At 41.3% G+C, this 13845-nt stretch overlaps 1 protein-coding gene across 2 annotated transcripts in view; it reads left to right on the top strand.

Annotated features, from left to right (window-relative positions):
• Positions 1-13845, top strand: part of SLC17A5 (solute carrier family 17 member 5) — an 87941-nt gene that overhangs the window by 41468 nt on the left and 32628 nt on the right. For both annotated transcript variants that reach the window (XM_076003184.1, XM_012788775.2), the window contains exon 10: positions 11354-11444. In XM_076003184.1, coding sequence (XP_075859299.1) covers positions 11354-11444 — 91 coding nt within the window. The remainder of the gene's footprint in view (positions 1-11353; positions 11445-13845) is intronic.

Below are 13845 nucleotides of genomic sequence, written 5' to 3' on the forward strand. Positions count from 1 at the left end.
GTTGAAGTGGTGCAGTCATAGCTCACTGGAACCTCAAACTCCTGGCCTCAAGCAATCCTCCTGCCTCGGCCTTTCAAAGTACTGGGATTACAGGCATGAGCCACCACTCAACAAGTACTTATCAAATGCCTACTAAGTAGCAGCCCTTACAGACACAGCCCTAGCCTATGGAGCTGTTAGTCTAGAGTGGTAGAGGAAGTCTAGGGAAAGAATCACACAAATAAAACAGACTTTTGAAGACAAAAGGAGAGAATAGAGGGGTTATAATGTATACTAAGAAAATGTCTCTGAGGAAGTGATATTTAAGCTGAAGCCTAAAGAAGGAGTAGGAAGAAGTTAGGCAGGCAAAAAAGGAAGTAGTATTCCAGACAGAAAGATTTATTTGAGAAGAAAAAGGAGTTATTGTATCTTATCTACTCAAGCTGCCATAACAAAATTCCATAGGCTAGCAAGCTAAAACAACAGAAATTTATTTTCTCATAATTCTGGAGGCACATGTTGACAAAGAATTTTTTTTCTTGAGATAAAAGAGCCCCAAGCATGTTAATATGCCAAGAAAAGAAGGCCAAAAAATGATGAGAGCTGAAAGTTTAAACAAAAGTAAAAGTTACTTATTTCGAATTGGCAGGAAGGAATGAGATCCAGAGTCCAAGTAGAGGGATTATCTTTCAGCTGAAAAGACAAGGCAGGTAGTAAGATGAGTTCAGCTGAAGAAAAGTCTTCCGGCAAGATAGAAAGTTAAGAATTGTGTTAGTCTTAAAATATGTCCACAAATTCTTTAAAACTCCTCCCTCCAAAAGGTGGAGCCTATTTTAATTCCCTTGAGTATTGGCTGAATTTAGCGACTTATTTCTTTTTTTCTTTTTTTTCTTAAGTTATAAAAGTAAAAATAGTTTATTTTATCCTTTAGAAGGACAGAGAGGATGAGAAAGAGAGGGGGCAAGGGGAGAGCAGGGAGATGGCGTGGCATCCCAAAAAAAGAAAAGGGAGATTCCAGCCTAGTGACTTATTTCCAATGAATAAAATATGGCAAAAGTAATGATATCTGACTTGACCGTAAAAGGCATCACAGCATCCTTGTTCTCTGTGCCTCTCGATGACTCACTCTGGGAGAAGCCAACTGCCATGTTCTAAGGACAAGCAACAGCCCTGCAGCAAGGCCCTTGTGGGAAAGAGCTGAGCCTCCAGCTAGTAGCCACGTGAGTGAGCTTGGAAGCCAGTCCCCTAGCCCCAGTCAAGCCTTCACATGACTGCAGCCCTGGCGAACATCTTAACAAACCTCATGAGAGGCCCTGAGCCAGAACCACTCAGCTAAGCTGCTCCTACATTCCTGACACACAGAAACTAGGAGGCAATAAATGTTTGTCTTAAGCTGCTAACTTTTGAGGTAATTAACTTATTGAAAAAATCTTAACTGCTAGTCTTCCATTTCTCTGTGAGACGGGAGTCAAGTTCATTGCTGAGGCTAAGAAAGAAGATAAGTGGCGTAAACAACTTAAGATAAAGGTTCTAAATAGCTATTAAGAAAAATAGTCACAAAAAACTCATTGAAAAGATTTTTGGCATTGATGAGGATGAGCTAAAGCTGGAGATTAATTTTGTACTCACACTATTTTGCAAAGTTGTTATTTTTTCGTCCAGTTACGTTTAGCAGCCCAAGTATAGGGTTGAAAATGTACTGTTGGACTGATCTAGACTTGAGGTTTTGACAAGTGTGTAGGGTTGATGGACAGTCAAAGGGGTATGGGAATTGAGAGTTTTGGCAAGAAAGAGGTCTAGGCTATGTTATCTCGTAGAATGCTTTTAGTTTTAGTATAGAAATTATAACTCAAACTGGCTAAATAGCATAATCTATTGATTCACTTCAGTGTAAAGTGAAAAGATAATAGGCTTCAGGCAAGAGTTGATAACCAGCTGCCCACTGATATCACCAGATTGTTTCCTTCCCACTCTCTGCTCCACCTTTTTTTTTTTGAGACAGAGTCTCACTTTGTTGCCCGGGCTAGAGTGCCATGGTGTCAGCCTAGCTCACAACCTCAAACTCCTGGGCTCAAGCAATCCTTCTGCCTCAGCCTCCCAAGTAGCTGGGACTACAGGCATGTGCCACCATACCTGGCTAATTTTTTCTATATATTCTTTTAGTTGTCCAGCTAATTTCTTTCTATTTTTAGTAGAGACGGGGGTCTCACTCTTGCTCAGGCTGGTCTCGAACTCCTGAGCTCAAATGATCCTCCTGCCTCAGCCTCCCAGAGTGCTAGGATTACAGGCATGAGCCACAGCGCCTGCCCCTCTGCTCCACCTTTTGTGGTACTAGTTTTAGCCTAAGATTGGGTGCGCTTATAAAATTCACAATGAAATGATTACTAGCAATAAGCAGGACTACATGCTTCCTCATTCATATCAAGCAACAAAGAAAAGGATCTTTTCCTTTCCCAATCACGGAAATAAGTCCTGGGCTTCATTTTTTTTTTGAGACAGAGTCTCACTTTGTTGCCCAGGCTAGAGTGCCATGGTGTCAGGCTAGCTCACAGCATCCTCAAACTCCTGGGCTCAAGCTATCCTTCTGCCTCAGCCTCCTGAGTAGCTGGGACTACAGGCACGTGCCACCATGCCCGGCTAATTTTTTTTCTATATATTTTTAGTTGGCCAATTAATTTCTTTCTATTTTTTAGTAGAGATAGGGTCTCACTCTTACTCAGGCTGGTCTCGAACTCCTGACCTTGAGCGATCCAACCGCTTGGGCCTCCCAGAGTGCTAGGATTACAGGCGTGAGCCACCACGTCCAGCCCTGGGCTTTGTTTTGATTAAACAAAACTGAGTGACATATTCACCCTGAACCAACCCCAGTGGCCAAGGGAATACCATTTGACTTTAGCACAATCGGTACCCACCCCTAAAGTTAGAAGTGAAAGGATCAATGCCCCTTACACATTGTTACTGCTACACAGTTGGGAGTGGGAATGGATGCTGAGAAAGCCTTCCAGAACATCCACTATGATACATGAAGATGTGGACATAAAGGACTCATTTTGAAGATGAAGAAACTTGGTCACAGAGAAGTTATGTGGCCAGCAAATGGCAGACCAAAGACTTGGATCCATGTCTTCCAGAGTCAAGGTCTGAGGGTCTTTCTACTACATCAAGTTGCCTCACAATGACTTATTTTAAAATCTTAAAGAATTAGTCATTGCAAAGATACTAATCATTATTTGGAGAATTCAAGGAAAAGAACTCATTGTAGAGAACACATAGTCTAGTTGCCTTAGTTAAATGTATGTATTATATATCATAAATCTATGTAAATGCGGGTGAGAAGAAAAAAATATTAAAAAAAAACCATAAAATTGGCTCAGCAGCCAGCCAGCAAGAGGAAGGTGGTAAGCCGCCCATTCTATTTCATGGAGCTGAAATGTAGTTTAGGATTCATCAGGTTCCTGAAGTCTTGTCAGAAGCTCTGGAATCTGGTGAGGGCCCCACCTGCTCTCTTGAACTGGCAATGGAGGAAAATTGGGTCATCAAATAAAAATTAGAGCTATTGTCAAAAGAAGATGAAAGTCGATGCTGGAAAAGGAAAAAACAAACATCCACAGTTCCTATCCTATAAAATTGCTGTGAAGATTAAATAGAGCATACACCCACAACACTTTGCTTATAATGCAGTAAATGCATTTGCACATAATACAGTAAATGTAGTTACTATTTTCTGGCTAACTTTGAATTAGGTGTTATGGCCAGGGTCACAAACCAATCCAAGTAAAAATTTTTTGTTTTTTATGTAATTTTTTGAGACAGAGTCTCACTCTGATGCCCGGGCTAGAGTGCCATGGTGTAAGCCTAGCTCACAGCAACCTCAAACTCCTGGGCTCAAGCGATCCTCCTGCCTCAGCCTCCTGAGTAGCTGAGACTACAGGCATGCTCCACCATGCCCGGCTAATATTTTCTATATATATTTTAGTTGGCCAATTAATTTCTTTCTATTTTTAGTAGAGATGGGGTCTCACTCTTGCTCAGGCTGGTCTTGAGCTCCTGACCTCGAGCGATCCTCCTGCTTCGGCCTCCCAGAGTGCTAGGATTGCAGACGTGAGCCACCATGCCCGGCCTCCAAGTAAAATATTAAAGGCACTTTGGGAGGGTAAGGCAGGAGGATCACTGGAGACCAGGAGTTCAAGACCAGTCAGGGCAACATAGCGAGACCCCCATCTCTACAAAAATAAATAGACAATAAATAAATAGAATATTAAAGGGATGAGTGATGAGTTCTTAGAAAACAAAATACTGATCACTAAGGAGCCACTGCTGGATCACTAAAAGCCAAAATGGCAAAAGTCTGATTTCTCAGCATCATTTTTAGCCTAATACAATGGAGAAAGCACAGTAGATTTAGTGTGTCAGTACTTCAGCAAGGTCTCCCATGATACCCTTTTGGACAAGGTGGAGAAAGATGAATTGGATGTACAAGTAGGCAATTTTGTAATTACTAAATTTCAGTGTAATAGCATGTTGATTAGTGCACCTAGTCATTTAACACAGCGTCCCCCTGAGGGGGACGGGGAGGCGGAGCTCAGGCAATGATGCCAGCGATGGCAATGGGGGTGGCTGTAAATACAGATGAAGCTTCCCTTGCTCGCCACCACTCACCTCCTGCTGTGCAGCCTGGTTCCTAACAGGCCATGGACTAGTACCCCTCTGCCTCTCTGCGGCCTGGGGTTGTGTCCCGGCCCGCGGGGACCTTTTGTTACTCGCGGGGGTCAAGGGGGACCTTGCCTGAAAGAGATGGGCGAGAGAAAGGAACGAGACCAAGCAAATGGTTGTCAAGGTCTACTTACTTGGATTTTTAGTAGGTTTTATATACAGAAACAAGGAAGTAGAAACAGAAAAATAGAGTGGAGGGATGATGAGGCTTGGGTGTGGGCCAATCAGCCCCAATCAGCATCCCAATGGCACCGGAAGCTGTTTGTGATTGATCACTCAACCCCAACCTGGCAGGGGGTCGGGAACAATTGCAGGTAGCATGCCCTGGAGCAAGCACGTCATGGAATGCATTCTTCTCGGAACTATAGCTGGAGGGCTGGGTGCTATTTTCGTCTTAGGCTATTTTCCGGGGCGAGGCCCAAGGCCCGTTTGTAGGACAAGTCGTTGGAATGTGGAGGGTCTTAGTCTCCAACAGGGTTGGGGACTGCAAGTTTAACAAACACTGTGCCTGTCACTGTACAAGACGTTGAAGACACAAACAGGAAGGTGACATGATTCCTGCTTGCATCTGTGTAAAAGCTTAAGCCGGCTTGCAGGGTGATACAAACGGTCATGTCATGAAGTGTACGCTGAATAGCCAGCAGGGGGAGCCTGTGGCTGAGCATCAGTCATCAGCGGGGTGGTTGAACTCTACATCTTAAAGACCCTGGTCCGGCCCTGAAATTTTTTGTGAGTCTTATAGGTCAAAAAGGATACTTACACAGATTTGGTATGAAGCCAAACATTTCAGTAACATAAATGACTCCAGCAAATAGTTGTAGCAGTTAGGAGAATGGTAAGCACCTATATGCCCCAGGTAATCAAGCCGGCTCGACTTGCTCAGCTGATCGTGGCTGTGATTTATGGCTGTGAACAAACCTTTAAAATTATACACCTGGGCTGGGTGTGGTGGCTCAAGCCTATAATCCTAGCACTTTGGGAGGCTAAGGCGGGAGGATTGCTGGAGGCCAGGAGTTCAAGACCAGCCTGAACAAGAACAAGACCCCATATCTACAAGAAATATATAGAAAAATTAGCTGTGTGTGGTGGCTCCTGCTTGTAATCTCAGCTACTCAGGAGGCTGAGTCAGGAGTATTGCTTGAGCCCAGGAGTTGGAGGCTGCAGTGAGCTATGATAACACCACTATACCCTAGCCCAGGCCACAGAGCGAGACCCTGTCAACAACAACAACATAAAAAAGTTATACAACTGTATAAATGTAAGGTAATTTCATCAGAGTGAAAATTATTTCTCTCCTTTATATTTTGATTCAACCCTTCAGGTGAGCTTTCAGTTATTTTCCAACTGGAATTTATTGCTTCAAAACACACCAGTTATTTCTAGTTTCCTGTGTCTTGGTTAAGGAAATGGGTTACATATCGTATGACCATGTTGTTGCTTAGTTGCTTTTTGTCTTGGTAACAACCGAGTGCCCATTCAGTGTAACACTCTACTAGTTAGAACAAGAACACTTGAGAACCATAAACACTTAAGCATTTAGCACTAGAACTTGTGGTAAAAAATTAAGCATGAGAAAATTCATCTTTCCAACAGATTGAGTTCAGTGATCACTATGTTTTTAACAAGATAGCATTGTAGATTAAAACATTATAATCCTAAGTACTGATTTGGAATCAAACAAATTGAATAACATTTTTTTAGTCTGTCTTCATCTATAAAGTGAAGATAATCCTACCTCATGGGGTTGATTTTACTATTAAAATGAGATAACATACATGTAAAATACTTATAACTATGTCTGATAGAAGGTTTTTCAATAAATAGTATTCCTATTAACATATAAATGTATGCATGGTAAATTTTTTGCCCAGATTCCTGGGAATTGGATAGATTTTCCACTATTAATCCCACAAAATTCTAGTACTCCAACAGCAGAGAATCCAGACTGAGTCCGTACAACTTGTTTTCTTCCAAGCAGTCATCAATCTTTCATGGTCCTTCCTGGCCAGATGTAATCTAAATACTTGAATGAGCTTCTTGGTGCTGACATCTAGAATTTCACAGCACTCATCTGCACTTAATATCTGTCACTGAAAGTCCTGGCACAGTGCAGTTAGTTCCTCCTACTGCCAAGGTGTTAATAGTTTAAAGAAAGAAAAAAAAAAAAAGATAGGGCCTGCCAAGCTTGGTTAATTTAAGATATACTCTCTAAAGGAGGTAACTGAAAAAGATCTGTGCCTCATGGTTATATTATTGTGTTGTGTATGCAGCAGTTTGGACATAAAAATTTGTGATGTTTATGGATAACTGAATTAGGTTCAACAGGATTTTTTTTTTTTTTTTTGAGACAGAGTCTCACTTTGTTGCCCAGGCTAGAGTGAGTGCCTGGCGTCAGCCTGGCTCACAGCAACCTCAATCTCTGGGGCTCAGCGATCCTACTGCCTCAGCCTCCCGAGTAGCTGGGATTACAGGCATGCGCCACCATGCCAAGCTAATTTTTTGTATATATATTTTAGTTGGTCAATTAATTTATTTCTATTTTTGGTAGAGACGGGGTCTCACTCAGGCTGGTTTCAAACTCCTGACCTTGAGCAATCCGCCTGCCTCAGCCTCCCAAAGTGCTAGGATTTACAGGCGTGAGCCACCGCGCCCGGCCAGGATTTTTTATTTAGGTACATTTTCATCCAAAATGGGGAGAGGAATTTCAGATCAGTAGTTTACAACCTAGGTATTGAGAATTCTAAATCCTAATAGAAATTGCATTATCCCACACTTTGAGTTTTCCTACCAAAAATATCAAACCTAAATTTAATGAACCCTCAAGGACCTCGTCTAGATACTACCAATGTACAGGAAATACAAGAGACATAAAAGTATGTGTTAAATGATGCCTCAGGGATATAATCTACAAAATCCAGAATTTAGGACTATCTCTAGGACAAATATCCTGGTTTCTTCAATTAAACAGAGACAACAATAAAAAAAATGAAATATTAATACACACAACAAGTTGGAATGATGCTCAATGACCCTAGTATGTAATCCAAAATGTTGCATACTATACGATTTCATTCATATAAAATTTCTGATCAGGAATTGGCAACCTTTGGAACTTAATGCCCAAGAAGGTGCTAGTCTGTGTGGAACAAAACTCCTGTGATCAATGCATTCCAGTGGTCCCCACAGTCTACGCATGGGACCTCTATTAACTGTGGGTCACCTGCCACCTCTCTTTAATAAGCATGTATTGAATGGGCACATGTGTTATCCTGGGCACTGGATATAATAAAGGGAAATAAAACATGAGTTTGCAATGAGACTATGGAGTCAGACTTGGCAAACTTGAATTAGAAGGACAATTACATCTTAAAACACACAGTACTTACTCCCATAATATGCCGAAATAAAAAAAAGAAAGAAAAGGCAACTTACAGAATGAGAGAAAATATTTGCAAACCATATATCTGTTAAAGGGTTAATATTAAAAATATATAAGTAACTCTTACAACTCAATAAAAAACAAACAAACATACCCTAATAACCCATTTAAAAAATAAGCTAAGGCGGGGCGCGGTGGCTCACACCTGTAATCCTAGCATTCTGGGAGGCCGAGGCGGGCGGATTGCTCAAGGTCAGGAGTTCGAAACCAGCCTGAGCAAGAGCGAGACCCCCGTCTCTACTATAAATAGAAAGAAATTAATTGGCCAACTAATATATATAGAAAAAATTAGCTGGGCATGGTGGCACATGCCTGTAGTCCCAGCTACTCAGGAGGCTGAGGCAGGAGGATCACTTAAGCCTAGGAGTTTGAGGTTGCTGTGAGCTAGGCTGACGCCACGGCACTCACTCTAGCCTGGGCAACAAAGTGAGACTCTGTCTCAAAAAATAAATAAATAAATAAATAAGCTAAGAACTTGAATAGACACTTCTCTAAAAGAAACATGGCCAGCGGATATGTAAAAAATTTTCAACATCACTAATAGGGAAATGCAAATCAAAACCATGATGACATTTCAGCTCACACCTGTGAGGATGGCTAGTTAAAAAAAAAAAAACAAAAAAAAACACATAGTACTATCGTGAAAGACAATAAAGATTCTGAGAGGACTGCTCCATATGAGCTGAGCTAGGCAGAGAAGGCTTCCTGGAAGTACCCAAGTGAGCAGTTAACGTGGAAGGAGTGTAGATTTCAGGTACCAGATATATAGTGTGAGCAAAGGTAAGTAGCAGGAATGAGCATGGCAGATGTGAGCGCCAGAATGAAAGCTGTCTGGATCTGAAGGTGTGACTGTGCAGTACTGGGACATAAGGCTGGGTAGATGGACCACAGCCAGGCTATTGCAAACCAGGCAGAAGACTGAAGTTTTCTGAATGTAAGAGTTAAACCATCCATTCAGGTTTTTTAGTAGAGAGGGGTGACTTGACAAAATTGTAACTATTCAAATGGAAGTCTATACAGTTTGAGAGACAGTTCAACCATATTTAAATGTCCTTAAAAATCTTTATGCCAAAAGGTTCTGTTTGTTGATCAGATACTAATAATGTGGCTGTGTTTAGGTCATTTACCTTGTAAAAATTCAGCAAATTCGGCCGGGCGTGTTGGCTCACGCCTGTAATCCTAGCATTTTGGGAGGCGAGAGGATTACTTGAACTCAGGAGTCCAGCCTGAGCAAGAGCGAGACCCCATCTCTACTGTAAATAGAAAGAAATTAGCCAAACAACTACAAATAGAAAAAATTAGCTGGGAGCAGTGGTGCATCCCTGTAGTCCCAGCTACTCGGGAGGCTGAGGCAGCAGGATTGCTGAGCCCAGGAGTTTGAGGTTGCTGTGAGCTAGGCTGACACCACAGCACTCTAGCCCGGGCAACAGAGTGTCTAAAAAAAAAAAAATTCAGCAAACTTTACACTGATGGTTTGTGTACTTTTCCTCATGTATTTTTTTTTTTTTTTTTTTGAGACAGAGTCTCGCTTTGTTGCCCAGGCTAGAGTGAGTGCCATGGCGTCAGCCTAGCTCACAGCAACCTCAAACTCCTGGGCTCCAGCGATCCTTCTGCCTCAGCCTCCCGAGTAGCTGGGACTACAGGCATGCGCCACCATGCCCAGCTAATTTTTTACATATATATATCAGTTGGCCAATTAATTTCTTTCTATTTATAGTAGAGACAGGGTCTCGCTCTTGCTCAGGCTGGTTTTGAACTCCTGACCTTGAGCAATCCGCCCGCCTCAGCCTCCCAAGAGCTAGGATTACAGATGTGAGCCACCGCGCCCGGCTCCTCATGTATTTTATACTAAAAAAATTTTTTTTAGTATAATTCACACTGACGTAGTAGAGTATGCTAATTTGTTTCTATTTTTTAGTAGAGATGAGGTCTCACTCTTGCTCAGGCTGGTCTTGCTCAGGTTTATACTTCTGACCTTGAGCGATCCTCCTGCCTCGGCCTCCCAGAGTGCTAGGATTACAGGCATGAGCCACCACACCTGGCCCAGCATTTCATTCTTTTTAAGATGGTACTTACTGGAGATCTTGGATATGGTAGCCTTCTTTAGTCTGCATACATTGCTTATGTATTAGAAAAAACAGATTATTAGCATTTCCCAACTACAGGCAGAAATTCTTCAAAGATTTGCATCTAAACATAGATAGAAATATCCCACTCCCCTAAGATTTATACTTAAGGCTGGTCATTTGGGAAACGAGAGGATTACTTGAGCTCAGGAGTTCAAGACCAGCCTGACCAAGATCGAGACCCTATGTCTACTGTAAATAGAAAGAAATTAGCCAGACAACTAAAAATATGTAGAAAAAATTAGCCGGGCATGGTGGCGCGTGCCTGTAGTCCTAGCTACTCAGGAGGCTGAGGCAGAAGGATCGCTTGAGCCCAGAAGTTGGAGGTTGCCGTGAGCTAGGCTGACGCCACGCCACTCTAACGCAGGCAACAGAGTGAGACTCTGTCTCAAAAAAGAAATAAAAACAAATCATTGCATTTGAGAAACTTTTTCCAAACTTAATAAAAATGCCCTTTTTGTCATACACACAATATAGACCCAACTTGTCTACTTTTGAGAAAGTATGCAAAGATTTAGCCACAAGCAAGTGTATAATTAGTGGAACAAGTTAAATTGTATGTTCAATATTATCTCATGTCTATAATAATATACTAGAAATAAATAATATACAAAAAAATAACTAGGATATTTACCAAAATGTTAATGTTGATTATCTCTATACGAAAGAATAAGTAATTTCATTTTCTTAGTTTTTTTCTTATTTTATTATTAATTTTTAACAATTAATTATAATTGAATTTTGTAATCACAAAACAAATTCTTTTTTTAAACTTAAAAATGTAAGTTAGACACACCAAGCTTTGTCTCCAGATACAGTCATATATGAAAATCATGTCTCAGCACTTTCCTATTAATGTATCACTTTAAAAGGGATCATTTCAATGGCCTGTTCTTCTAGGTAATGTTAAAGGGCTAATTAACTATTGAAATGCAAGTTTTTCACCAGCTGAATATAAAATCTTATTTCAGTGAGACATTTCATTTAGACATAAAATTTCATAAGAACACAACTGGGTAGTAGAATAGCTATCTACTGAAAGAAGCTGCTTAAATGTGTAACACAATAATAAACCCCTATGAAAATGTTTCTGCAGGTATGCTGGTATCCTCCTGGGCATCACAAATACATTTGGCACTATTCCAGGAATGGTTGGGCCTGTCATTGCTAAAAGTCTGACCCCTAATGTAAGTAGATAATTTGCTCGTAAACTGAAAAGGGTTTGGAGCTATACATCTGTGTCAAAGTTGAGTATATTTTAATTAAGGGTAAAATTCTGAGTGTTTATTCTTATGAAATTCTTTTTAGCAACAAAATACTAAATGCCTTAATGGATGGGAAAGTATATTTTCAAAGAATACTCTTTGGGTTTTAAACAGAACAGTAGGACTAAGTTAAATTAAGATCTTATAGCTGAAACCACACAGGTAGTTAAAAGTTATATTATACCAGAAGAACAATTTGTGTCTTTGATTTGGATGAATAAAAATTGGTAATGTAAAATTATTCAAAAAGTGGGCCTGTGAAGGTGAGGTGTCAGGAAATCACATGAGAATGAATGAGGAACAATTAAAATAACTGAGAATGTTTAGAGGGTCAGAGGACTTGGGAAAACATGCTAGATTTCTTCACATATCTGACAGGCTACTAAATAAAAGATGGACACCTATTCTCGGCAGTGCCACAAAGACAGATGGAGAGAAGTTATGAGGAGATGTTAGGAAGGTTTTCTGTTCAAAGCTGTTACTTTATGGAATGAGCTGCCTTAGGAGTTAGTAAGCCCTAAAATAGTCAAATGTTTATTTAACAGGCATTTCTTGAGTGCTTATTGATTTGTAAAAGGCAAAATGATAAGCTGCTTTTACACTTGAGAAACTCACCATTTAGAGATTATATGTAATCAAACAGTTACAGTGACAAATGCTGGGGGTGGGGGGGAGGATGCATGCAGAGTACTGTGGGAAAACAGGAGGAAACAACCTCTCTGTTCCTGGAGTGGGAGGGGCAGGGAAGGAGCCCTCCAGGAGTGAGCCCAGATGTGATAAGGGCAGGACACAGCCTGGCTCAGGCACTGAGCCTTTGGGGCAGAGTGGGCCCACGACCTGAAGCTGGAAGGTGGCACAGGGCCAGGTCAGTAAGCAGAGTATTTTTAAGTTGCCTACACTGTTTAAGAAATCAAAATAAATGGCCTCAAAAGCCCCTTCCAACTCCCAATTTTCTATCATTTAAAAATATCTAAAGGACTAGTGGGAACATCTCCTTCAGGAGGTGGACTTAAGCCTCCTTTCTCTCTCCATGTTTTTCCTTTTTCTCTAAATAACCTCACTCTGGCTTCCCAGTGCCTTCTCTTTCTTTCTCATTGCCAGTTCTGCTTATTTTGTTTAAATGCTGCAAATGCAGGCACTCTGGTTAGATTGAAATTGTAAAGATCCAAAAAATGATTGTTAAAGGTAGTCACAGGACCCAGAAATTTAGATAAACGTCTCATGTTTCTATGTAACTGGTTTGTACACCAAACAATTGCCAATCTTTTACTGGCAAATGCCACGCGTACCTTGCTTTGTGTGCCATTCAAGATCTTTTCTCTACTTTTTTTTTTTTTTTTTGAGACAGAGTCTCGCTTTGTTGCCCAGGCTAGAGTGAGTGCCGTGGCGTCAGCCTAGCTCACAGCAACCTCAAACTCCTGGGCTCAAGCAATCCTTCTTCTGCCTCAGTCTCCCAAGTAGCTGGGACTACAGGCATGCGCCACCATGCCCAGTTAATTTTATATATATATATTAGTTGGCCAATTAATTTATTTCTATTTATAGTAGAGACGGGGTCTCGCTCTTGCTCAGGCTGGTTTCGAACTCCTGACCTCGAGCAATCCGCCCGCCTCAGCCTCCCAGTGTGCTAGGATTACAGGCGTGAGCCACCGCGCCCGGCTTCATTCAAGATCTTTTATGCTGGCCAGGCCTCCCTACAATGCAATGTCCCAGAGACCCTCAAACCTGAACTTCAGAGCTCCTCATAACTCGTCTTTTCTTGGCCCACCTGACACTACCCACCTAAGGACTTGAGAGATGACGCCCAGGCATAACACCTTCTTAGTGACATGTGATTTGGGGACATGCCACACTCTTTATTTTTAATAAACTTTTTACTGAAGGGTAACAGATTTTTTAAATGCACAAATACCAAGTATACAGCGGGATGAATTTTCACAAAGTTAATACATCCGTGTAACCAGCACCCAATCAAGAAACAGAACCTCACCTGCCTCAGTAAAGCCCCAGGTACCTCTTCCCAACATTCCTGCCTCACCCCCACTGAGAGGAACCGCTGTCCTGCTTTATGACCCCAGAGATTAGTTTTGTCTGACTTTGAGCTTTATATAAATGGAATCATTCAGTATCCGCTCTTTTTGCCTGGCTGCTTTTGCACAACATTTTGTTTTCGAGAGGTATTTATGTTGTGGCTCATTCATTCTCGTTCCTGTATAGTATTTCATTTAACAGATATACCACAATCCTACTAGTGATAAAGATTTGGGTTGTTTCAAGCATGGTGGCTTTTATCAATAATGCTGCTGTTTTAACAGTCTTGTGA

This window comes from Microcebus murinus, chromosome 5 (genome assembly GCF_040939455.1).
Source record: "Microcebus murinus isolate Inina chromosome 5, M.murinus_Inina_mat1.0, whole genome shotgun sequence".
Classification (NCBI taxonomy): Eukaryota; Metazoa; Chordata; class Mammalia; order Primates; family Cheirogaleidae; genus Microcebus; species Microcebus murinus.